General features: G+C 54.2%; 1 protein-coding gene across 15 annotated transcripts in view; it reads right to left on the bottom strand.

Annotated features, from left to right (window-relative positions):
- mybpc1 (myosin binding protein C1) overlaps positions 1–18,177 on the bottom strand; it is a 175,020-nt gene that overhangs the window by 137,415 nt on the left and 19,428 nt on the right. For all 15 annotated transcript variants that reach the window (XM_038781127.1, XM_038781130.1, XM_038781128.1 and 12 more), the window contains exon 3: positions 6,323–6,394. In XM_038781127.1, the coding sequence (XP_038637055.1) occupies positions 6,323–6,394 (72 nt within the window). The remainder of the gene's footprint in view (positions 1–6,322; positions 6,395–18,177) is intronic.

The raw sequence follows: 18,177 nt of genomic DNA, 5'->3' as shown, positions 1-18,177 counted from the left end.
AGTCCGCAGCTCTGGGCGGTGCTGCTGACCGCCAGCCAAACAGGATTCTACGGCGGGCGATCAGGGAGGCAAAGGCAAGGGCATCCGCCCTCCTCCCCAGGAATAGATCTGGCTGTTCTGAAACCCCGAAGACCGCCACTATCGGGCATGGCTCCACCCTCACTCCCACCACTTTGGACATTACCTCGAAGAAGGCTGTCCAGTACTCCACGAGTCTGGGGCAGGACCAGAACATGTGGGCGTGGTTGGCCGGGCCTCTTTGGCACCGTTCACATCTGTCTTCCACCTCCGGGAAGAACCTACTCATACGGGTTCTTGTTAAGTGGGCTCTATGTACCACTTTTAGTTGCGTCAGGCTGAGCCTTGCGCACGTGGAGGTGGAGTTGACCCTATGCAGTGCTTCGCTCCAGAGTCCCCACCCGATCTCCATCCCCAGGTCGTCCTCCCATTTCCTCCTTGTTGCGTCCAGTACGGTGTCGTCCCTATCTACCAGTCGGTCATACATGTCACTACAGTTCCCTTTCTCTAGGATGCTTGCGTCCAGTAGGTCTTCCAGTAGTGTCTGTCGTGGCGGTTGTGGGTACGTCCTTGTCTCCTTTCGTAGGAAGTTTTTGAGCTGCAGGTACCGTAGCTCGTTCCCCCCAGCTAGCTGAAATTTCTCTGTCAGTTCGTCCAGTGTTGCGATCCTGTCGTCCGTGTATAGGTCCCTGACTGTCAGTGTCCCCCCGTCCTGCCTCCACCTTTTGAAGGTGGCGTCGGTCAGTGCTGGTTTGAACCTATGGTTGTTGCAGATGGGAGCCCTGTTCGACATTTTGGTCAGGCCAAGTTGCTGCCGCAGTTGGTTCCAGGATTGGAGGGTGGCTGTCACCACTGGGCTGCTGGAGTGTTTTTTGGGTGGGGATGGGAGTGCTGCCGTGGCGAGGGCCCGGAGGGAGGTTCCCATGCAGGAGGCCTCCTCCGCACGCACCCACTCAGCTTCTGGCTCCTGGATCCATCCCCTTACTCGCTCGGCTGTTGCTGCCCAGTGGTAGAATTGTAGATTCGGGAGGGCTAACCCTCCCCTGGTTTTTGTTTTTTGTAAGACCTTCTTTGGGATCCTAGCATTTTTACCCCCCCATACGAACGCCATGATGAGTTTGTCCAGCGCTTTGAAAAAGGCCTTGGGGATGTAGATCGGAATGGATCTAAACAGGAAGAGGAACCTGGGCAGTACGTTCATTTTGATCGTCTGAACTCTCCCCGCGAGGGAGAGCGGGAGTGTGTTCCATCTTTGCAGGTCCTTTTTAACTTCCTCCGTCAGGCTGGTGAGGTTCCATTTGTGGATCCCTTTCCAGTCATGGGCTATTTGGATCCCCAGGTAGCGGAATTTATGTCGGGCTTGTTTGAACGGCAGCCCCTTTAGTGCTGCCCCCCCCCCCCCTTGCGGGTGTAATGGGAAGATCTCACTTTTGCTCATGTTGAGTTTGTAGCCCGAGAAGGCTCCAAACTCTTTCAGGAGCGCGATGATTCCGTCCATGCTGCTTTGTGGGTCCGAGATATAGAGGAGCAGATCATCCGCATAGAGTGAGACTCTGTGCTCTCTACCTCCCCTTCGGATCCCCCTCCAATTTTTGCTGCCCTGAGCGCGATTGCTAGCGGTTCGATTGCTAGTGCGAACAGCAGCGGGGACAGTGGGCATCCTTGTCTGGTGCCCCTGTGCAGCTGGAAGTATTGGGAGTTGGTATTGTTGGTCTGTACACTCGCCATGGGAGCGTTGTACAGGAGCTTTACCCAAGCGGTGAACCCTGTTCCAAGCCCGAACCGCTCCAGTACCTCTATGAGGTATTTCCATTCGACTCTGTCGAAGGCCTTTTCTGCGTCCAGGGAGACGATCACCTCTTGTGTTCTCTCCCCGGAGGGGGTCATTATCACGTTCAGCAGGCGCCTGATGTTCGCGGTCAGCTGTCTACCTTTGACAAAGCCCGTCTGGTCCTCTGTGACCACCTCAGGTACACAGTCTTCTAGCCTTTTGGCTAGGATTTTGGCCAGTATTTTGGCGTCTGCATACGTCTCGTGTGAATTGATGGTCGCATCAAACATTTTGACACAGACATGGTTCCAGAACTGGAAAACTGAAAGAGAAGTTAGTATGGTAGTAGAATTGGAATAACTGGACCAACAATTGAAAAATAACAGATAATCAAAAACAATTTGATGACCTACAAACACCTCAATAGAATTATAATCAGAAGGATCTTGGTATCCTTGAACACAAATCACAAAAAGTCAGCATGCAAGCATTTAGGAAGATAAATGGTGTGTTAGTCTTTATTACAAGGGGTTTGAAAGACAAGGGAATTTTGTTGCAGCTGAGCTTTGATCAAACCACACCCGGAGTATACAGTTTTGGCGGGATGGGGCAGGTGTTTCAGCTCCCGTTTTTGGGGGAGCAAGAAATCCCACAGGAGTATCAAATCACAGTTTACACTGGCAGGATTTCCCGTTCCAATTGTTCCCATGCCCCACTATTGACATAATGGGAATCCCGATGTTGAACGTCGGGATCCCCATTTGAATACACTTACATATAATTATCAGATCTTTACACCTGATAGTGCCCCCTCCCACCATCCTGTGTTAGATTATCCATTCACATCAGATGTCCTCACAACAGATCCCCCACAATGTGCGCCTTGCAAACAGAACCCTGCAAACAGAACCCACAGAGGCACACAGGTGAATACATTTACCGGGGAGGGGGAGGGGGTCATATCTGGGCAGCACCCTGGGGGAACTGTTGCATGGGGAGGTGCTGTTGCATGAATAGGTGTTCCACGAGCCGGGGGATGTTCCGTGGGCAGAGGTCCATACGGGGAGTTCCGTAGTGGGGGGTCCATGGTGGGAAGAGTTCCGTGGGGGGGGGGGTTTCCATGTGGGGGATCCCATTGAGAGAAAAAAATTCTTCCTCAAAGTGTGGTGAATCTTTGGAATTCTTTACCCAGGAAGCTGTGTTGGCTGAGACTTTGACCATTTTCAAGGCCATTTTGTTAGATTTTTAATCAGTAGAGGAATTAAGGGTTATGGAGATAAGGCAGGAAAGTGGACGTGGTGAGTGTTAGATCAGCCATGATCTTTTTAAATGGTGGAGCAGGTTCGAAGAGCTGAATGGTGTACTCCTCCCCATTTCGTATGGTCTTATGGCTGGGGGAGTTTCTAATTTTATATTTTTGCATCAATGGCACCTCGATCTTTTGAAAATGAAGTTGCCTGGCCTGCCTAACCAGCATGCCGTGGGACCCTCTCCTTGACTTTTTTTTAAAGTTCCTAAAATTATGGTGGAGAAAGAGTACTTTCCGCTCCTGTTTTTCCACGTACTTTCCGCTCACTGCCCCAATCTCCCTAAAAATGAGAAAACTCTGCTCTTGGCTTCCCTACCCAAGGAAGGATATGCTTGCCTATGAGGGATTGCAACAGAGGCTCACTCGACTGATTCCTGGGATCAGCCGTTTTTGAGATTGATCCGACTCCGTCTATATTCGCTGGAGTTCAAAAGCATGAGAGATTATCTGATTGTAACATGAAATTCTGAGAGCACTTGGCAGGGCAGGAAGCTGAGATGTTGTTGAGGAGAATCAAAGGGCAGAGACTCAGGGTAATTGGCCATTTGAAATGAAAAATGAAAATCGCTTATTGTCACGAGTAGGCTTCAATGAAGTTACTGTGAAAAGCCCCTAGTCGCTACATTCTGGCGCCTGTCCGGGGAGGCTGGTACGGAAATCGAACCGTGCTGCTGGCCTGCTTGGCCTGCTTTAAAAGCCAGAGATTTAGCCCAGTGAGCTAAACCAGCCCCTGGACTGAGTTGAGCAGAAATGTCTTCACCCAGAGGATTGTGCATCATTGGAATTCGCGACCGCAGAGAGCTGTGGTTGCTCATCATTGAATATATTCAAAACTGAGACTGATAGATTTTCGGACTCAGAGAGAATAGGGAATAAGGTGGGAAAATGTATTTAAAGTAGATCAGCCATGATTTTATTAAATAGTGGGGTAGACATGATGGGCAAATTGGTCTTCTTCAGCTCCTCTTTCTTTTTCTTTATAAATTTAGAGTACCCAATTCATGTTTGCCCATTAAGGGGCAATTTAGCGTGGCCAATCCACCTAGCCTGCACATATTTGGGTTGTTGGGGTGAAACCCAGGCAGAATGTGCAAACTCCACATGGACAGTGACCCAGAGCTGGATCGAACCTCTGACCCCGACGCCGTGAGGCAGCAGGGCTAACCCACTGCGCCACCATGCTGCCCTAGCTCCTCTTCCTTATATTGAAGAGTAGAGGATATCAAAAAAATCATCCCAGTGATAAATGGAAGTGCGCAGGATGGGCTAAATGGCTACCTATGGGGCGCGATTCTCCGCTGCCCACGACGGGTCGGAGAATAGCGGGAGGGCCTTCCCGACATTTTTCACGCCCTCCCGCTATTCTCCCCCCCCCCCCCCCCCCACGGCCGCCCCACGACAAGAATCGCTGCTCGCCATTTTTCACGGCGAACAGCGATTCTCCCCAGGCCGATGGGCAGAGTTCCCAGGCCTTTACGGCCGTTTTCATGAACGCGATCACACCTGCTCTCACCGTTCGTGAAAACGGCTGCAAAGTACCGTCCCGGACAACCATGGCACCGATTGGCACGGCCGTGGTGGCATGGGCCTGCGATCGGTGGGCACCGATCGCGGGCAGCGGGTCCGATACCCTCGCACTATTTGTTCTTCCGCTGCCCCGCAGTATCAGTCCGCGGGGCGGCTGAGGGGCATGACGGCCCGCGCATTCGCGGGTTTGACGCGTCTGCGTGATGACGTCATCAGCGCATGCGCGGGTTGGAGCCGTCCAACGCGCGCATGCGCGGCTGACGTCATCGTGTGCGTCAGCCGTCGTGACGCTTGGCGCACGGACTTAGCGACGGTCGCTAAGGCCGCAATGCCGTGCTTCACGGGGCCCTGCAGCTAGCCTCACCCGGGGGGAGAATCGGGTCCCGGGAGGGGGCACGGAGGCTGCCGTGAAACACGGCCAGTTTCATGGCAGCCTTTACGACTCGCCGCATTTGCGGAGAATCGCGCCCATGATTCTTCAATTTGAGTCGAAAAAAGACATTTTGTCAAAGCTTTTTGTCTCTCACTTATTAAGACCATCGAAAGAATACCAAGGTCCTGGTGAGTGTGAGACAAAACGTTTCCACAAAATGTCCTTTTTCCGTAGTACTCAAGTTCTGTACACCCAGCGACTATCTGACTCTACAGTTCTACGGTGTTAATCATGGTGAGCTACTTTGTCCTGGATGGTGTCAGGTTTCTTGAATATTGTTGGAGCTCACATTGATATTTATAACGCTGGTCCAGTTCATTTTCAGGTCAACGGCAACTCCCAGGATGTTGATTGTGGGGGGGATGGTTGATGCCATTGAATGTCAAGGGGAGATAGAACATAGAACATAGAACAGTACAGCACAGAACAGGCCCTTCGGCCCTCGATGTTGTGCCGAGCAATGATCACCCTACTTAAACCCACGTAACCCGTATACCCGTAACCCAACAATCCCCCCATGGTTAGCCACTCTCTTGTTGGAGGTGATCATTGCCTGGCACTTGTGTGGTGCGAATGTTACATAATTGCCACTTATCAACTACAACAACAACTTATATTTCTATCGCACTTTAAAAAATAATAAAACGTTCCAAGGTGCTTCACAGGAGCGTGATAAAACAAATTGTGACACTCCCGGGTCTGAATGTTGTCCAGGTCTTGCTGCATGCAAGCACAAATTTCTTGCCAGAGGAATTGCGAATGGGACTGAACATTGTGTAGCTATTTTGTTCTTAGTATTGCTCCAGTCGAGGGGTTTTCCCAAACCTCTTGACCTATATTTCAATGATTCAATGATCCAGATCAATTGATTCAATGATTATGATTCATGGGTTATGTCCTTTATTCAATGGTTTAAAAATCAATATTGACTGGATACAAATTATGGCCGGCAATTTCTAATGTGATCATTAGGTTAATTATTACTGTGTGTAAACCATGGTCTCTATTGAGAATGTTTAGCTGGGGCGGCATGGGGATACCGTGGTTAGCACTGCTGCCTCATGGCACCTCGGACCCCGGTTCAATCTTGGCCTCGGGTCACTGTCCGTGTGGAGTTTGCACATTCTCCCCGTCTGCGCGGGTCTCACCCCCACAACCCAAAGATGCGCTGGGTTGGTGGATTGGCCACGCTAAGTTGTCCGTTACTTTGGAAAAATCAGAACAAAAAAAGGAAAATGTTTAGCTGGTTCAATGTTTCACTGACCTGCTGGTGCTGCTGGTTCTGCTGGTGCCGCTGCTGGTGCGTTTGCTTGACTTCCAGCAGCCTCTTTTCTCTCTGAAAAACAAAATTAAGGATCACTTTTATGGGCTTTGCTAGAAAGGACAAAGTTCACTGGACTGGGGCTGCAAAGGAATAGTCGAAGTGTTGCTGAAAATAAAGACATGCCGCGGAAGCTTTTCACCCTGCAATCCTCAGGACAAACACGAGGAGGCGAGGGCGATTCTCTGACCACGTTGCACCCGCTGCGCTATGTTGGGAGAATAGTGGGAGAGCCCCTAAACGGGGTTCCTGCCGGGCGCCAATAAATACGCTGTACTCCCAGCACGCTGCAGCAGTCGGAAGAATCGGCATTTAAATATGCTGGGTCAATTTCAAGTTGGATACCCCAGGCTCCCGGTATTCTCACGTCCACCGATGCAAGGCAGCTTGGGGGAATCATTACTGGTCTCCACCACTGGAGACCATGCCAAAGGGGCTCGAAGGACATTGAGGCCCCTGGGTGATCACGGACATGGCAGGGCACTGCCAGGTTGGCGCTGCCAGGGTGGCAGTTTGGCATGGCCAGGATGGCTGGTTTAGCACAGAGGGCTAAACAGCTGGCTTGTAATGCAGAACAAGGCCAGCAGCGCGGGTTCAATTCCCGTACCGGCCTCCCCGAACAGGCGCCGGAATGTGGCGACTAGGGGCTTTTCACAGTAACATCATTGAAGCCTACTTGTGACAATAAGCAATTATTATTATTATGAGAGGGTGCCGGGGGCAGTATCAGGTTGACACTGCCAAGATGGTGGGGGCCTGAAATGGGGTCTGAAATGAGGAGGGCATGAAATTGAGGGGGCATGAGAGGGGGTTTCACTCACATGAGGAGGTGCTGCTACTACTTGGGGGGAGGGGGGCGGCTGATGCCAGCAGGAAGTGGGAGATGATGTTTGATGCTGGCAAGAAAGATCCGGGCGGGGAAGGAGGGGTTGCCTTTACTGTCACTTAAATGAGTACCCTGTCACTGTGAAGCTGCACTCCAAAACAAATGACTATGTGTGGGAAACTTGCTGTGCGAATCACGTTGGAACTGCTGACATGATTTGCAACAATTTTCTTGCCCGAAAAAGTCATTTTTTCTGAGAATTCCACCCAAGAATATAGAGCGGGATTCTCCCAGCCCTGGGCTGGGTCGGAGAATCCCCGCGAACGAGCCACGCCGCCCTGACGCTGGCACACGATTCTCCGCAGAGCAGAGCAGATGGGCCGAGCGGCCGTAAGAAAAGAACCGAGTCCCACCGGCGCCGTTCTAACCTGCTCTGGTGGGACCTCGGCATTGAAGGGTCGGGTGGCGGCCTGTGGGAGGGGGAAGGGGGGTCCGACCCCGGGGGGGGGGGGGGGGGGGCCATGATGTGGCCTGGCCCGCAATCAGGGCCCACCAATCGGCGGGCCGGCCTCTGTGGCTGGGGTCCTCCTTTCCTATGCGCCGGCCCCTGTAGTCCTGCACTATGTTGCGTCGGGGCCGGTGCTTTGAAGGAGGCCACTGCAGTGGCCACCGCGAATCCTGAAGGAGGCCACCGCGAATCCTGCAGCACACAGTTCACGCCGGGATTGGCAGCTGGAGCAGCGCGAACCGCTCCAGCGCCGTGCTGGCCCCCTGTAGGGGCCAAAATTAGTCCTGGGAGCGGCCCGTTCACGCCGTCGAAAAACAACGGCGTGGACACTTGGCCGTGGGATTGGAGAATCCCGCCTATAACATTTCAAATGATTACAATTTATACGTCAACCACACCGGTGCCGATTCTCTGCTCTGCGGAGAATCACCTGCCGGCGTCAGGACGGCGTGGCCCGTTCGCGGGGATTCTCCTGCCCAGCCCAGGGCTGGGAGAATCCTGCTCTATGTTCTTGGGTGGAATTCTCCCAAAAAATGACTTATTTCGGGCAAGAAAATTGTTGCACATCATGGGCGGGATTCTCAGTAGCCCTTCGTAACGCGGGTTGCCTGCGAAAAAAATCGGTGTTAATCACTCCGGCGTCGGGGCCTTCTTTAAGGCCGCTATTCTCCGTTCCCGGAGGGGCTAGCAGCTGACTGACGCGATACGCGTCAGTTTCTCCAGCTGCGGAAGTGGTGAGACCCGGCGTATTTTGGAGGAGGAGGAGGAGAGAGACAGACCCGGCAGTTGGGGGGGGGTGTGTTCCGGCATTTTTGGGGGGGGGGGGGTGTGTTCTGGCATTTTTTGGGGGGGGGGGGGGTGTGTTCCGGCATTTTTGGGGGGGGGGTGTGTTCCGGCATTTTGGGGGGGGGGGGTGTGTTCCGGCATTTTTGGGGGGGGGGGTGTGTTCCGGCATTTTTGGGGGGGGGGGTGTGTTCCGGCATTTTTGGGGGGGGTGTGTTCCGGCATTGGGGGGGGGGGGGGTGTGTGTGTGTTCCGGCATTGGGGGGGGGGTGTGTGTGTTCCGGCATTGGGGGGGGGGGGGGTGTGTTCCGGCATGGGGGGGGGGGGGGGTGTTCCGGCATTGGGGGGGGTGTGTGTGTTTTCCGGCATTTGGGGGGGGGGGGGTGTGTGTGTGTTCCGGCGTTGGGGGGGGGGGTGTGTTCCGGCATTGGGGGGGGGGGGTGTGTTCCGGCATTTTGGGGGGGGGGGGGGTGTGTGTGTTCCGGCATTGGGGGGGGGGGTGTGTTCCGGCATTGGGGGGGGGGGGGGGTGTTCCGGCATTGGGGGGGGGGGGTGTGTTCCGGCATTGGGGGGGGGGGGGTTTGGGGGCAGCGGCGGGCAGAGAGGGGGGGCGACGGATGCCCGGGGCCAACGCACCGTCGCCCCCCCTCTGTACGCCGCTGCCCCCTACCCCAACCCCCCCCTCACCACCCCTACCTCAACCCCCCCTCACCACCCCTACCTCCCTCCCCACCACCCCTACCTCCCTCCCCACCACCCCTACCTCCCTCCCCACCACCCCTACCTCCCTACCACCCCTACCTCCCTCCCCACCACCCCTACCCCCCTCCAACGCCGGGTCTCCCCCCCCCTCAACGCCGGGTTCCCCCCCCCCTCAATGCCGGTACCCCACACCCCGTCCCCCTCCCTCTGAAGGCCGGTACCCACACCCCCCCCTCTCTCCTCCTCCCCCCCCTCTCTCCTCCTCCCCCCCTCTCTCCTCCTCCCCCCCCCCTCTCCTCCTCCCCCCCTCTCTCCTCCTCCCCCCTCTCTCCTCCTCCCCCCCTCTCTCCTCCTCCCCCCCCCTCTCCTCCTCCCCCCCTCTCTCCTCCTCCCCCCCTCTCTCCCCCCCCTCTCCTCCTCCCCCCCCCTCTCCTCCTCCCCCCCTCTCTCCTCCTCCCCCCCCTCCCTCTCTCCTCCTCCCCCCCTCCCTCTCTCCTCCCCCCCCCCTCCCTCTCTCTCCTCCCCCCCCCCTTCCTTCCTCTGTTAGTGGGGGGGGGGGGGTGCGGCGTTAGTGGGGGTGTGGGGGTGTGGCGTTGGAGGGGGGTAGGGGTGGTGAAGGGGGTAGGGGTGGTGAAGGGAGGGGGTTGGGGTAGGGGCAGCTGCGTGCAGAGGGGGGGCGACGGTGCGTTGGCCCTGGGCATCCGTCGCCCCCCTCCTCTGCACGCCGCTGCCCCTACCCCAACCCCCTCCCCTCACCACCCCTACCCCCTTCACCACCCCTACCCCACTCCAACGCCGCACCCACCCCCCACTAACGCCGCACCCCCCCCCCCCCCACTAACGGAGGAAGGAAGGGGGGAGGAGGAACGAAGGGGGGGAGGAGGGGGGAGGAGGAAGGAAGGGGGGGAGGAGGAAGGAAGGGGGGGAGGAGGAAGGAAGGGGGGAGGAGGGGGGAGGAGGAAGGAAGGGGGGAGGAGGAAGGAAGGGGGGGAGGAGGAGAGAGGGGGGGGTGTGGGTACCGGCCTTCAGAGGGAGGGGGGACGGGGTGTGGGTTGCGGCGTTGAGGGTGGGGGGTTGCGGCGTTGAGGGGGGGGGGGGGGGGTTGCGGCGTTGCGAGAGATGGGGGGCGGCGTTGGAGGGGGGTAGGGGTGGTGGGGAGGGGGGTAGGGGGTGGTGGGGAGGGGGTAGGGGCGTTGGAGGGAGGTAGGGGTGGTGAGGGGGGGTGGTTAGGGTAGGGGGCAGCGGCGTACAGAGGGGGGGGGCGACGGTGCGTTGGCCCCGGGCATCCGTCGCCCCCCCCTCTCTGCCCGCCGCTGCCCCCAAACCCCCCCGATGCCGCAACCCACCCCCCCGATGGCCGCAACCCCCCGATGGCCGCAACCCCCCGATGGCCGCAACCCACCCCCCCGATGACCGCAACCCACCCCCCCGATGGCCGCAACCCACCCCCCCGATGGCCGCAACCCCCCGATGGCCGCAACCCACCCCCCCGATGGCCGCAACCCACCCCCCGATGGCCGCAACCCACCCCCCCGATGGCCGCAACCCACCCCCCCGATGGCCGCAACCCCCCCCCCCGATGCCGCAACCCACCCCCCCCATGCCCCCCCATGCCGCAACCCACTCCCCCGATGCCGCAACCCACCCCCCCCCCATGCCGCAACCCACTCCCCCGATGGCCGCAACCCCCCCGATGGCCGCAACCCCCCCGATGGCCGCAACCTACCCCCGATGGCCTCAACCCACCCCCCGCCCCCCCATGCCCCCCCATGCCGCACCCCACTCCCCCCGATGCCGCAACCCACCCCCCCGATGCCGCAACCCACTCCCCCGATGGCCGCAACCCCCCCGATGGCCGCAACCCCCCCCGATGGCCGCAACCCACCCCCCCGATGGCCGCAACCCCCCCGATGGCCGCAACCCCACCCCCCCGATGGCCGCAACCCACCCCCCCGATGGCCGCAACCACCCCCCCCATGCCCCCCGATGGCCGCAACCCCCCCGATGGGCCGCAACCCCCCCCGATGGCCGCAACCCACCCCCCCGATGGCCGCAACCCCCCCCCGATGCCGCAACCCACCCCCCCCTTTGCCGCAACCCACCCCCCCCATGCCGCAACCCACCCCCCCCATGCCGCAACCCACCCCCCCCATGCCGCAACCCCCCCCAATGCCGCAACACCCCCCCCAATGCGCAACCCACCCACCCCCCCCCCATGCCGCAACCCACCCCCGACACTGAACGGCGTCAACCATCATCAATGGTTGACGCCGTTTTAAATCAACTGTGATTTTCGCCGACGTGACCCGTGGCCACGTCGGCGGGACTTCGGCCCATCCGGGCCGGAGATTTAAGGTCAGTGCAAATAAAATGAAATCCCGCCGGCGCCAGCTGTTTTCACAGGCTGCCGGCGGGATTTGCACAACGCCGGTTTTTTACCGGCGGGAGAATTCGAAAACCTGCGGGAGCGGAAATAACGCCGCTTCCCGCCAATTCTCCGACCCTGCGTGGGGTCGGAGAATCCCGCCCCATGTCAGCAGTTCCAACGTGATTCGCACAGCAAGCTTCCCACACATAGTCATTTTTTTTGGAGTGCAGCTTCACAGTGACAGGGTAGCCATTTAAGTGATATGCATCACCTTGGCTATTCAGAGTTGATTTGCCAACCAATCAACACTCTTTTCTCCTGGGGCATAAATTGTGTGATTGTGGAAATTTGGCTTTTTCGTGTTTGTCCTGCTGAGTGCAAAATGAAAAGTTGCAGCATCATGTCCCTTTTTTCAGCAATATTCAAGTTTGGTACTACCAAGAAGCTCATAAATTAATCGTACCCAAGAGTAACTTCTTTCTTATTCATTCTCAATGGTGTCACTAACAAGGCCCTTATTTATTGCCCATCTCGAGTTGACATGTGAAGTTGTTGGTGGGTCTTTTCCTTGAACTGAGTGTTTTGATACAACTGTGTACAGTTCTGGGTACCTGAGGGCTATACTGATCTTGGAAAGAGTGCAGCGTAGATCTACCAGAACTTTACCAGAGCTCAAAGGGATAAATTCTGAAGAGATTACAAAAATTAGTCTTGTATTCACTGCATCATAGAAGGTCAAGAGGTAAATTGACTGAAGTTTTTACCATCTTGAAAAAAAATTACAGGATAGACAGAGAGAAAGTTTTTCTGCTGGTCGGGGAGTTTAGGATAAAAGAACATAACCATAAATCAGAGCCAGGCTATTCAGCAAAGAATAAAGGGTGCTCAAAGTGTAGAACACTCTCCCACAAATCGCTGTAATACATAGAAACGTGGCACAGTGGTTAGCACTGCTGTCTATGATGCTGAGGATCCAGGTTCGAATCCCGGCTCTGGTCACTGTCCGTGTGGAGCTCACCCCCACAACCCAAAGATGTGCAGGTTAGGCGGATTAGCCACGCTAAATTGCCCCTTAATTAGAAAAAAAATAATTGGGTCCTCTAAATTTATTTTTAAAAATACATAGAAACATGCATAGAAAATAGAAGCAGGAGGAGGCCATTTGGCCCTTGGAGCCTGCTCCTCCATTTGTTATGCTAATAGGTGATCATCAAATTCAATACCCTGATCCCAACCTCCCCCCCCCCCCCCCCCCCCCCCCCCCCCCCCCGATATCCCTTGATTCCTTTAGCATCAAAAGCTATATCTAATTGTTTCTTGAAATATCACAACTCTTTGGCCTCAACTAATTTCTGTGGTAGCAAATTCCTCAGTTCTCCTCATGTCAGTCTTAAAAGGCTAATCCTCAAACTATGGACGTGATACTCTGGAAAGATTTCTATGTGTGGTAGCGAGTGGGATCTGCACCGAGCTTCCTGGCACTCAGCCCGGCAAGGCCAGGAACGCTATTCTATGTTAATTGACTCACAAGGCCCCACGCACTTCAAGCCACAAATGAAGGTTCACCAGCCGATTCACCAGGACTCCGCTAGCCAGCCCCAAACCGCTAACAACATCGAGCAACAATAAAACAGCACTTGCACAGCCAACCCCACTCAGCTCTCATGGCACCAATAAGACCAGCCCCAGGATTTGGAGATGCAGACCTGGGGTGGCTCCTGGAAGCAGTGGAGGCCAGGAGGGATGTCCTGTTCCCCCAAGGGTGCCGGAGAGTGAGCCTCAGGGCAGCCAGTGCCAACAGGGATGAAGTGGCAGTGGCCGCAAGCTCAGGCAGCGTGAGGAGGAGGATTGGCCTCCAAATACTGCAAGAAGGTCAACGACCTACACCAGGCATCACGGGTAAGTTGACAGCATTACCCCGCACAGGAACCTTTGCACTCCACGACTAGCCCCCCATCCTCCCACCTGCCCAACCCCTCTAACCCTCCATCTGCCCCCCCTAACTCACCCTTCACACCCAACTCCCTTCACCACAACCCTCCTATCACCCTAACCCTCCCTTAACACCCCCCTCCCCAACCAAGCACTGTGACCCATGCATGTGGCTAAAGATGCCCTCTCTGAGTCTCCGCAGGAGAAGCACTCCCACAATCACCGGGAGAGGGCCCAGACCGGAGCAGAGGTGCCAGACATAAGATCCTCACGATATTCGAGGAATAGGCGCTGGAGATGACTGGGATGGCTGTTGACAGGGTGGTCACCAATGAGGAGGTTAGCGCACGCTGCAGAGGTAAGGATCCACCAGACCCCACCTAGATGGACTGTTACACGTTGTCATAATATCCAGTCATGTATATAATGAGATGCAGACAGGCAGTGATTGACACACAGGATGACCAATGAACACACAACTCAGAACAACCAATCACCAGACAGGACACCACCACTATAAAACCCACAGGGCATTAAGACTCTCCCTCTCAGGACCCAGCTACTGAGACAGTCAAGAGTGCACAAGCTAGTGAGCACTATTACCATGCGGTAGCTAGTAAGTCTGGACAAACCAGTAAGAGGTCATCAGTTGGATTAGTAGAGTGTCAACACACAGCTGAACATGTACAGCAGTCCACTAGTTAAATAAAACAGTGTTGGATCATCTCCTGTGTCGGACGTCTGTTTCTAGCTTCACTGCATCCAGTTGCAGCCAATGTCGAACCAACCTGCCTAACACATCACACGTGAGTTGTTATTGCCATATAGACTGACCCATCTCTCCCACTGACCACATGTTCATTCTCCCGCAGGTCCCCCAGCTGGCGGCACCGGCCCAGCTGGTGTGCCTCCCCCCTCCCGGTGGAGAGCTCCGAGGATGCCACAGTTGATGCATCACAGCTGTCATCCCCACTCTCCACCAGCGCAGATACAACACTTCAGTGGGAACCGTTTGTAGTCTGGTTTCTTGGGCACAATCTGGTGAGCACAACACAGTTGCTGATGTACATCAGGTGGAGGCAGGAACGCTCAGGTGTGACATAAGTCAGAGAGTTGCTGGATCCCAGGACCCAGCTGGATCCCAGTCAGATGTTGAGCCTCTGGAACAGGTTTACCTGGAGTTAATGGAGACATTAGGGAGAGGCCGGAACATTCAGAGGGAGATGTCAGTGACACCCCAGCAGGTACCCAGCTGATTGGAGGAGTCCAATTCATCTGACAAGCACGTCTTTCGGGACTTGGGGGAGGAAACTAGAGCACCTGGAAGATACCCACACAGACACGGGGAGAACGTGCAGACTCCACACAGACCAAGCCAGGAATCAAAGCCAGGAATCAAAGGCTCTGTGAAGCAACAATGCTAACCATTGTGTTACTGTGCCAATTGAGCAAGTCACTCTGAAGCATCTCTACATCCTCCTCACAGCTGACCCTCCCACTCAACTTTGGATCATCTGCAGATTTGGATAATACCTTTAGTTTCCTCGTCCAAATCATTAATAAATAATGTGAACAGCTGGGATCCTAGCACAGATCCCTGTGGAACCCCACTAGTCACTGCCTGCCAATCGGACAAAGACCCATTTTTTCCAACTCTTTGCTAACCAGCTTTTCATTCATCTGAAGACACCATCCGCAATCCCATGCACCTTAACGTTACATAGTAATCTGCTATGTGAGACCTTGTCAAAAGCCTTTTGAAAGTCTAAATAAACCACACCCACCAGTTTTCCCTGGTCAACTCTACCAGTTACATCTTCAAAGTATTCCAGTAGATTTGTCAAGCATGATTTCCTTTTCATGTATCCATGCTGTATTTGTCTGATTATACCAGTGCTTTCCAAATGCTGAATGCCTGCTCCCTATATTCCCAACTGAGTAATGGCCTGTGGTGATACAACCACTGTAGATATGTGTGCTTGCAGTAGGGGGATGTATGGCCGTACCTGTAATACAGGTTCCGGTAAGCCCCTGCCGGCTAGCTCCGCCCACAGGGAGCTTGTGCATAAATATGCACTAGCTTCACTGAGATACTATTCTACAGCTGCCACCGGAGGAACAGCATCTCACAGCAATAAAGCCTCTCTTGTACTTCACTCGAGTCTTTGTGTACAATTACATAGAACAGTACAGCACAGAACAGGCCCTTCGGCCCTCGATGTTGTGCCGAGCAATGATCACCCTACTTAAACCCACGTAACCCGTATACCCGTAACCCAACAATCCCCCCATTAACCTTACACTACGGGCAATTTAGCATGGCCAATCCACCTAACCCGCACATCTTTGGACTGTGGGAGGAAACCGGAGCACCCGGAGGAAACCCACGCACACACAGGGAGGACGTGCAGACTCCACACAGACAGTGACCCAGCCGGGAATCGAACCTGGGACCCTGGAGCTGTGAAGCATTGATGCTAACCACCATGCTACCGTGAGGCCCCATTGTTAGCGCCACATGGCCCCATTTGAAAGGGCAGTTCGGAGTTTGCCATAACCCCCACGAGGACCATGGGGAAACCATCATTGATCGCTCCATGGGACTCGTGGAGTACGAAGCTTCCCAGGTAGGGGGCGGAGGCCAACCAGTTGGGGCTCAATCTGAGCTAACGTAAAAGCAGGCCCAAAACAGGGCCTGGTGTGTTAGTCCTCCCAGCAAGGATAGTACTGGGAGCAATATGCTGTGTTATGTAAATAGTGTGAATAAATATATGTTTGTTCACTGCCAGCCTCCTCTGTGTTATTCACTTCATGGCAGATTAGAGTTATGTCTCGGCTCAGACTGAGAAAGGACGGCAGGTTCCCTTTGCTGAAGGGTATTTGTTAGCCAGTTGGAATTTTACAACAATATGACAACTTCTCCGCTTGTGCTTGCAGTCAGTTAGCACACCATAAAAATACCTCCCATGTGCATTGTTGATTGGACTGCTCTCAGCTGTCAATGTACATTGACCTTTTCACTCTTGAAGTACGATATTAGCTCAAAAATATATCAATGGATAACTGGGTGATGCAGACATTGCTCAGCAAGATGTCAAATTCAACACCATGGGAACAAGCTTTGGCCTTGGTGAAAGTGTGTCTTGGAGCACTCATGTCGTCGTGCAGCAATTGTGATTGTTCTAGTTTTAACGGCTGTGATTTATGGGAGCGTAAGAACAGTCAATTCTAAATCTTATTCTTGATTAGTGGTGGCAGCACATTCCGCTTCACTGGGATCACATTGATGTTTTTAAACAGTCTCCAGTGTTGCTTTAATTCTCGGTATACTCTCAATAGGTGACTTTCAAATGATTATTGGATTAGTACTCCATAGACCTAGCCTAACGCTCTGGGAAATATAGGAATTTAAATTCAATTAATAAATCTGGAATATAAAGCTAGCCTCAGTAATGATGACCATGAAACTATCATTGATTGTTGTAAAAACCCGTCTTGTTTATTAAAGAAAAGAACAATTTCTTTTTTGTGGAAAGAAATTTGCAACTCTTACCCCCTCTGGTTTACATGTGACTCCAGACCCACAACAATGTGACTCTTAACTGCCCTATATAATTAAGGGGCAGCATGGTAGCATTGTGGATAGCACAATTGCTTCACAGCTCCAGGGTCCCAGGTTCGATTCCGGCTTGGGTCACTGTCTGTGCGGAGTCTGCACTTCCTCCCCGTGTCTGCGTGGGTTTCCTCCGGGTGCTCCGGTTTCCTCCCACAGTCCAAAGATGTGCAGGTTAGGTGGATTGGCCATGATAAATTGCCCTTAGTTTCCAAAATTGCCCTTAGTGTTGGGTGGGGTTACTGGGTTATGGGGATAGGGTGGAGGTGTTAACCTTGGGTAGGGTGCTCTTTCCAGGAGCCGGTGCAGACTCGATGGGCCGAATGGCCTCCTTCTGCACTGTAAATTCTATGTAATAATTGCCCAAGAAGCCATTCAGTTCAAGGGCAATTAGGGATGGTCAACAAATGCTGGCCTTGATAGTGACATTTACATCCCATGAAAGAATAAAGGAAAAAAAAAACCCTGTGATAATTACAGAGCTATTATAGTGCCCCTTCCTTGACACAAAATCTGGGATATGAGTGAGGTTGTTTCTCACTAATTAAGATCTGTTAGAGGTAGCACAGTGGTGCACTGGTTAGCACTGCTGCCTCACAGCACCGAGGTCCCAGTTTCGATCCCGGCTCTAGGTCACTGTCCGTGTGGAGTTTGCACATTCTCCCCGTGTTCACATGGGTTTCGTCCCCACAACCCAAAGATAAAAATAATTTTTTTAAATATAAATTTCGAGTACCCAATTATTATTTTTTTCCCAATTAAAGGGCAATTTAGCATGGCCAATCCACCTAACCTGCACATTTTTGGCTTGTGGAGGTGAAACCTATGCAGACATGGGGAGAATGTGCAAACTCCACACAGTGACCCACGACCGGGATTCGAACCTGGATCCTCAGCGCCAAAGTCCCAGTGCTAACCAGTGCGCCACATGCCACCCCCCAAAAGATAATAATAATCTTTATTGTCACAAGTAGGCTTACATTAACACTGTAATGAAGTTACTGTGAAAAGCCCCTCATCAGCACATTCCAGCGCCTGTTCTGGTTAGCAGTGCCCGCCCCGGCGA

The sequence above is a fragment of the Scyliorhinus canicula genome, chromosome 20, assembly GCF_902713615.1.
Source record: "Scyliorhinus canicula chromosome 20, sScyCan1.1, whole genome shotgun sequence".
NCBI lineage: Eukaryota > Metazoa > Chordata > Chondrichthyes > Carcharhiniformes > Scyliorhinidae > Scyliorhinus > Scyliorhinus canicula.
Note: the sequence above shows the minus strand (reverse complement) of the source record. Positions and strands in the feature narration are given on the sequence as shown.